Source organism: Strix uralensis, chromosome 9 (assembly GCF_047716275.1).
Source record: "Strix uralensis isolate ZFMK-TIS-50842 chromosome 9, bStrUra1, whole genome shotgun sequence".
NCBI classification, from domain to species: Eukaryota; Metazoa; Chordata; class Aves; order Strigiformes; family Strigidae; genus Strix; species Strix uralensis.
The window spans coordinates 11,794,755-11,802,728 of record NC_133980.1 but is presented as its reverse complement, the minus strand read 5'-3'; the positions used below and the strand labels follow the sequence as shown (position 1 = coordinate 11,802,728).

Here is a 7,974-nt window from a genome sequence, read left to right as displayed (position 1 = left end):
GGCCAGTCACTCCTGATTAACACTGATGTAAACGAGCACCGGGCGGGCCCTTACTCCTCACTGAAACCACAAGCAGAGGAGCCAAAGCCTTCGTAAGCGGGGTGCTCCCGGCCAAGGAGCCATGCGGTGCTCTTGCCTCGGCCGAGGTGCCACAACACGTTCCAGCCTCCGACTTTGGGGAGCAGCTACCAGTTACTGCCCGGGGGAAGATGGTGAGATAATCTTGTGCTGTGGAAAAGCAAGCTGGGACACTGGGCTGGGCTTGCTGCTACAGGACCCCAGGAAACAAGAGCGCAGGGGAAAAATTTGCCAATGGACCCGCTCCCTTTTAGAAAGACCATGAGTTGCCATGGAGGGTCATGGAAGCAGCAAGGAGACTGCTCCTTTCTGCTCAGCAGCCATGAGGATGATGTGGATGGAAGATGGAGCTAAAGGTGGGACTGAAGCAGTCCAGCCCTTCCCTGGGAGGGATTGTGCTTGGTGAGATCCTGCACGAGGCATCGGCTTGCTGCCATGTTTGCAGGTGGTTCCTTTCAATGGGTGCGAAGGATGGGCACACAGCTGGTCCCAGCCACACAGGGATCTGCTGCATGTCGTGGAGCACCGAGAGAGTGACACATAGTTGCTGTATCTCTTTGTCTGGGCCAGTGATGGGGCAGAGCAAAAGGAGGCACAAACCAGGCTCTGCCCCATGGACCAGGCCAGATTTCCAGATCCCTGGCTGCTACCAGGAGAGGAGAGCTGAGAAATGCTCTGCCAGTCTGCTGGGTGCTCATGACCCCTTGTGCAGCAGGGGCCCAGCTGGAGGCAGGAGGCGAGGATGACAGAGGTGTCCAGCCGTTGAGCCGTACCCCTCTCACCACACATGATATCACTGCGAAACCACAGGCCCCAACTGCAGCAGTGGTTCTAACAAACACCAAATCCATCCTGCATCCTCCCCCCTGTCCATCGTCTTCTGTGGAAGGAATGGGGCACGCTGAAGCTGCTGCAGCTGGTGGCACCACCTGGTGCAGGAGGGAACCTGGCCAAGCTCCGGGCTCAGCTTCATCCCCACGGGATGAAGAAGAGCAGAGACACAGTGGTGTGACTCAGCAGCATGGAGAGGAGCTGCTGCTCACAGCTGACTTGCACAGGGAGTGGGGCAGTGGGGGTGAGGGGTCCCGGGTCCCCCCTGCCCCATCTCCCACTTTTCCAGGCTCCTCACTTCTCCAAGCAGCAAGAGAAGCCTGGAGGGACAGTGTAAACCAGTCCTGCACAGCTGGGGACATGCCACCACTGTGCCTTAGCAGAACAAACGCCAACCGCCTTGCTTCAGCAGCAGCTGGGGGAGCAGGAGGAAGCGAGGGAGCACACACCCTTCCACTGGAAGGGTGATTCCACATGGCCACGCTCCCCCTGGGACCAGCTCCAGTGGAAATGGCATCCACCCTCCATCTTTGGGTTCAGGGGGAACCAGCTGTTGTGTAATCACACAGTTGCAGAGAGAAGGGCTGCTTGCTTCCTCACCGTCTGGGCTGTGCGGTGTCTGTGTGGCTGGCATGGGGCAGCTCGATGCCTCCCAGCTGTGCAAGGGCAGAGCTGAGTCCTCAGTTCCCTCCTTGAGGTGGCCAGAGCTGCCAGGGTCGGGGCAGCTGATAAGCTGCCAGCAATTGCAAGCAGAGTGTGGTTCAACTGAACGAGATGCTGCCTTTGCTGGTGACATCCCAGTGCTCAGGGAGATGTGACTGTCCTTGCACAGGCAGGTCTGTGCTTGCTGCACTTGGTCTCACAGCAAAAGCCCAGTGCTTTCTCAAAGCAGCTCCCTCGACTGACCCGAGGGTGGGAGCTGGAGCAGTCTGTGCCTGCCACAGCTGTCATGGGGCACTTCACCTTCGGCACTTCCATCTCAGACGCTTGCCATGGCTTCCTGGAGGCTCAGCAGCGCTGACTGGGAGCATGGCCTCAGGACTGGTTTGTGTCAAGGAGGGGCTGGCAGCCACAGGTTGTGCTACACACTGAGCAGACACAGCCGCGTAGTCTTTAGAGGTGACTGATGCCAGGCACTGTGGACACTGACCTGCAGGATGAGGAACAAGCACCATGGGACAGGTGTCTTCCCCATCCTAAGTAAAGGGGCAGCACGGATAGCCTGCTCAGAGCCATGTTCCTGCTGAACTGAAGACTCAGCAGAGCCTTTCCCCACTAGATCTCTGCCTGGACACACCAGCTCAGGTCCCTTTGGAACTGTCCTCCACCCCGCGTGGGGTTGCTCCAGGCAGAGAGATCCAATGGGCATGATTGGGGGTGCCATCAGACCAGTTTAATGCTCTCCTCCAGTTTTACTTCTGGCTGAAGTTCTTTGGCAAACCCAGCCTAGGTTTGCAGGTAACACCAGGGTGACCAAACCACCTACTCCCAGCCAGCCAGACCCTGGGTCTGACTCTGCTATAAAGCTCCGTGGGAGGTGTGCAGCCACAGAAAGAGCAGGGAGTTAAAGTCCCAGCTCCTGACTCTGATCTCATGCTTTAATGTCACCCTCTGATGCGAAGGCTCTGATTTATCCTGGCAGAGATCAGGCTGCTGCTGCTCAGCACCATGAGTTGGTCACTACTTGGGCGCTGTGGCGCATGTGGGCTGGAGGATTGGCAGGTTGCCTGGTGCCCAACCTCCAGTGCTAGGGGAGTGTGAAGAGCTCAGGGAACAGGAGCCCGGGAGCCTGCTCTCCTCTGCAGTGAAGGTGAGGCCATGTCGGTCTTGAAGGAGGCTTCCTCATGCTGCTTTTGGAGGTACAGGTGTCTGCAACGCTCTGAGCTTCCACTGGGACAATACCAGTCTTAGCTCTTTACAATATTAAATCAGCTACACTATGCTATCTGCCCAGAAGCTTTGGCTGAAGCAGGAGTGCTGGCAGTGAACTGGACCAAACCATCACAGAGGCCCCAGCTGGCCCTGGCTGGGAAGTGGGGGTCTGCAAACCCCAGGGACCAAGGTATCTGCAAACCTTGCAGGCTGGGGACAGTCTGGGTTGGGTCCCTGCTGTGGTGACAGCACCTCCTGTCTCCCACCTCCCCACAGCACCCTGGCCCTGTGGGGACGCCCTTAGATGCCCCGGCTCAGCCTCCCGCAGGAGAAGCCCCAGCCTGGGTGGCCTCCCACCCTCACCCGCTGTGAGTGACCAAGGCGGGGCCCAGGCCCAGCCTCAAGCCTGTCTGGAGGCTGCCCTTCTCCTGGCAGGCTGTGGAGACCACGGGGCCCTGCCTGCAGGGGGGCACCCTCCCCTCCAGCCAGCAGGGCTGGGGCGCCCTGACCCCTCCCGGGACACCCTCTGCCCTCCGTCCCCACGGTGTCTCTCTCACAGGGCTCTTCCCGAGGTCTGTCCTCAGGTCCGGGCTGCGCCCGGCGCTGCACAAAGGGACCCCCAGGCTGGCGGCCCGCCCCGTGGCACTAGAAGGGGGGCGGGTCCTGCCCCGGGGGTGCGAGGGGCCGCAGCTGCCCGGTCAGGAAGAGGAACGAGCGCTTCGCGCGTGAGGCCTTCTGGGCCCTGCCGCGGCCCGTAGGCCGCCTCTGACCCGGAAGTGGACGGTGGGGGCGCTGGGACATTTAAACGGCGCGGAGCGGCGTGGCGGGGGGAGCGGCGCGGCCGGTGAGTGGCGGGGCCGGGCTGGGCCCAGCGCCCCCTCCGCGGGCTCGTAACCGGGGTCCTGGGCGGGTGGGAGCGAGCGAGCGGCTCCCCGGCCGGTCCCGGTGGCGCTCAGGCCCTGTCAGCCCCGTGGCAGCGCCACCGGGGGGCCGGGCCCGGCGATTTGCTGGCTCGTCCCGGGTCGAGGGCTCGTCCGGCGGGTGCGGCGCCGTCAGGTCCTGCCTGGCGGCCCCCGGAAGGGCCCAGGCTGCGGTCCCGAGGGGGTCGGGGCTCCCTGGGCCGGAGCGCTGGCGTTGGCACCTGGCAGAGGAGGCGGCAGGCGAGGGGCTGCCCTAGGGCTGCCCCTGGTCCCGAGGGTGCAGGGGGCGGCGGTCCCGCAGCCCCGCTCCCGGGCGTGCTCCTGGTGCTGGAGGGGCTGCGCCCACCCTCGCTGCTGTGCGCTGCATGGGGCCCTCAGACACCCCCAGAGCGTCATGTCCAGCGGAATGGCAGGCTGGTGATGAGGGCCAGTGCTGCTCTTCGAGAACAGCCAGGTGAAGATAACAGGGGCAGTTTTCATCTTGGGGCTGGCTAAGCGAGGATCTTCCCTCGGTGCTTCCCTGCCGGTGTTTCACTCATCCCCATCGCTGGCCCATCCCGGGGGGAGGCAGAGTGGGCATACCTTGTACCCACCTCTGCCTTCCCTCCGCTCCCCAGCTGTTAGGAAACTGTCAGTTCCTGGCTGCTCATGGAAAACTAATAATGAAATTGTAATGTGTGGGGGCTTGTAAGTCCCTGGTTTTTTTGTCTGTGTTCCAATTGCTAACTGCTAACATGATTAAAGTTGCAGAAATTACAGTGGAGGTGAGGTGCAAATGTTTATTCTTTACCTGTAAATAAAGATGGCAAACTCTTGTATCCCGGAACCGGTGTTTGGAGAGTAGTCTCGCTGGCTTTTATAAATGTTATCTACTTCTATGGAATTGGCAACGGGAGAAGGTGACGTTAAAAGAAAGCTTGCTGTAGACCTACCCGTGTGAGGGTTTTGTAATAGCGCTGTAGCAGGTCAGTCTATTAGAAAAGTTTAGCTATTGGCCAGCACCAATGGAAAATCTTAGGAACAAAAATCACAAACCGCACAAAGAATTTTTCCTATTTATTCAGGGATTTTTAATTTTTGCTTTGTATTGTGAAGCCTATTCACATCCGTGCTCAATTACTTAAGTAAATCTTGCTGCAACACGCGTTGTTTCTCTGAAAGGGCCAGAGCAGGCACTCTGAGGAGGAGTCGGCTCTGTGGTCCCTGGTCCCTGCCAGGTGATGCCCTGTTTCCAGGCAGTGTGTGCAGAGGAGACTGCCTGGGTGCTTATCCTCTGTGCAACTGCAGAAAAAGGGAGAAGAGGGCTGGGTAAGGGCAAAGAAAAATTTCAAGCGTGGTGGGACTAGGGAAGAGAATACAAATTTCTCTTCTGCTGAGCTCTGTGTTCTGTCCTGCCAACACCCCTGTGCTTAGGGGAGTGAAGAGAGAAAATTTTAATGGACAATATCCTTTATTTTAGCTTAGAGTCCAGTGCCCCTCAGTTCTGGCACAGAAGAGATGAGAACGAGCCCTGAAGTTCTCAATGTATCAGCTGGGGTGAAGTTCAGCTGTTCAGCTTCAAACATGTCTTGAAGGAAAAAAGGCATTTTTATGAAAACCCGCAGAAGAGAGCAGTTGCACTGGGCTCCATTATCCATATATTTCTATATTCCTCTTTGATGTTACATACAGCAAAAATCATTGCTATGTCCTGTCTATACCTATAATTTACCTTAATAGTAGCTGAGGACAATTTACTAGATTGTTTTGCTCCAAGAACTTACAAGCTAGAGCAGCTGAAAAAGGATTGAAAGATTCTTGGTCTACTTAAGTTCCACACTTGTGCAGCAAAGGTGGAGGCATAATCCCATCTACAGAAACTGGCACTGAATGGAGTGGCAGCCAGTGTGTCTCAATCACCAAGAATTATGAGCTCTTACAAGATAGTTGTGCTAGAGAATTTATTTTATTTCCATCTCACTGGGAGCGAGTTTATGGCTACAAAGACAAGCTGAAACAGTTAGTTTTGGTATTTGAACAAATGTCCTGTATAATCCAGAAGCGTCAGTCACTGTGAGAGGGAGGTAACAGGCAATGTATACCTTTTACTGCAACATTGAAGCACTGCACTAAGGCCGCAGTTATTTTTGAAGACTTCAGGTTGGACAGGACAAGATTTTACTTGGATACTAGCTAAACTGCTGCATCTGATACAGTCTGTCAGTCACTGCTTTAATTTACCTGGCTTTTTCAAAGTCAAAGAAGAGTGGATTAAAGGAATCCCTTATATGTGGGGTGTCAGCCTCCGGATAAAAATCTGCATTTTGTGTGGCGTATGGGCAGGTATGGCTTACAGACCGTGGTCACTCCTAGGTCACTGACAGGGATTTGGTGCAGGGCAGATGTTGTGCACATCGTGAAACCCCTTCCCCCAGTGAGTGGCTTAGCAGCCCAGAATTTCTGTAAAGGTCAACACATTCTCACTTGGTACATTTTTGTGTCTTTCAGTGTAATCAATTTTATTTGACACTTTTTTTCAAGAAAATAACCCTATTTTCCCCTGTGTCTATTTATAACTCTTTGAAGTCTGGGCCTTTCACTGCACTATGGATCAGCTGGGGTATGTGAGAAGTGCTGCTTCTGCCCAAGGTGCCAAAGAGGGATTGAGCAAGCCCTCTGCTCCCCAGAAGAACGCTTACGCGAGGCTTGTGCAAAAGCACCACAGCGGCCGATTCCGGTCCTATTTGAATCACATTGCACAGAAGATGCAGCTAGAAGACAGCAGCTCCAATGGCTCCAGCTCGGATCTGGACCCGTCCCTGAGGAGAGGCCTGGTGAAGGATAGTCCAGCCAGGGATGGGTTGAATGCACACAGCTATTCACCGGTCAGAACACCTCACCTGGAACAGCCCATGCCTGGAGGATTTGAGAACGATAAACCCCAAACCGCTCTGAACAGATGTCCTCATAAAAAAAATGCCATCGTTAGTCCAGAAGGAGACTTGGAGGTGGAGGAAGACTATTATGTACATCAGCGTGGAGCTGCAGCTGACTTGTTAAATATGAGTGATGCCCTGGGTGGGAGAGTATCGAATGGCCTGAGACACCGTGCAGCTCTGCAGAAGTCTTCTGGTTCTGATGAAAAGGATGAGGAGGAGATGTGGAGGAAGAAACATAAGAAACGAGGCAGGTGTCCTGTCAACACAGATACAGCAGCTGGACACTTGTTGACTGAGCAGTTTAGTGAGGATGTGCTGGCAGTAAATGCCAGGAAAAACAGTCACTTGTCTCCAGGTGAAGTCCAAGGTGAGTTCACACTAATGAACTGTTTGGTCCACTTGCTGCAATTACTGTGGAATTGAATGTGATGTTTTAGTCACAAGTGAGTTAACATGAGCCAGTTCTACTCTCCAAGTTAGTCAGCCCTTAGTTACCTGTGGGTGGTTTTGTCCTGGTTTACAAATAAGCCATCCGGCATGTGCAAATGGCTTCCTGTGGAGCCAGTTTGGTGCTGGCAGGACCTAATCCCCTGCCTAAACCCTGTGAATGTGACTGTGCTGCTTCCACGATCAGCTCAAGACTAGGAGAGCCCAATTTCTGTGGTGTAATGTCCAAATTAATAAGACTGCTGGATCTGAGCTGACTCAGGGCAGAGTCATGCTTTTCTCTGCGTTGCCTCTTTCCGTATGGAGCGTTGGTTTGCCTTTGCAGAGGGTCCAAGTCCATCTAGTACGCAGGGGCTAAGATGCCTGTATGGTATCTAATTCCTGATACAGAGTGTTGACTCCGGTAAATTTTGCTGTTAGTAACAAAGAGATCACATCCTGCAGTAGTGAAGTGAATGTGTCTCTTAAATGCAATATTCAAGGCAAAAAGCCTGCTTACGGAGAGAAATCAAATTTTTTGTTAAAGTAACCCCCAAAACACAGCATCAACAAGCAACCAAAGCCAGGCAGTTTAAATTTGATCTTTGAGTGTAATGGGTTAAAACTTCCTCTGAATGTTATTTATGGTGAAATACTTGGATAGCCTGATCTAACGAGCTACTACTGGAGGAGCTCATAAATGTCACCGTATTAAATTCGCTGTAACAAGTAGAAAAGAGATCGATTTCTCAGATGGGTAAGATGGGCCTGAGGCCTATCACAACTCTTGAATTGGAAATCAAGTAAGTGTTTAGCTAAATCAATCTCACAGAACTATGCCCTATCACTCAAGAGTGGCAAGTAATATGCTTTTTTCAAGGTTTATGGTATTTTTGAGGCTGTGACAGTAGATCATGTGCTAAAGTTGG

The 7,974-nt window shown here is 54.0% G+C and overlaps 1 protein-coding gene across 2 annotated transcripts in view; it reads left to right on the top strand.

Moving 5' to 3' along the window:
- The first annotated feature begins 3,558 nt into the window (after positions 1-3,558).
- DIS3L2 (DIS3 like 3'-5' exoribonuclease 2) overlaps positions 3,559-7,974 on the top strand; it is a 192,929-nt gene continuing 188,513 nt past the window's right edge. The window contains exons 1-2 of one of the 2 annotated variants that reach the window (XM_074878690.1): positions 3,559-3,625; positions 6,267-6,986. In XM_074878690.1, the coding sequence (XP_074734791.1) occupies positions 6,287-6,986 (700 nt within the window). In that variant the 5' untranslated portion in view covers positions 3,559-3,625; positions 6,267-6,286. The remainder of the gene's footprint in view (positions 3,626-6,266; positions 6,987-7,974) is intronic. The other variant, XM_074878691.1, reaches the window with a different exon arrangement.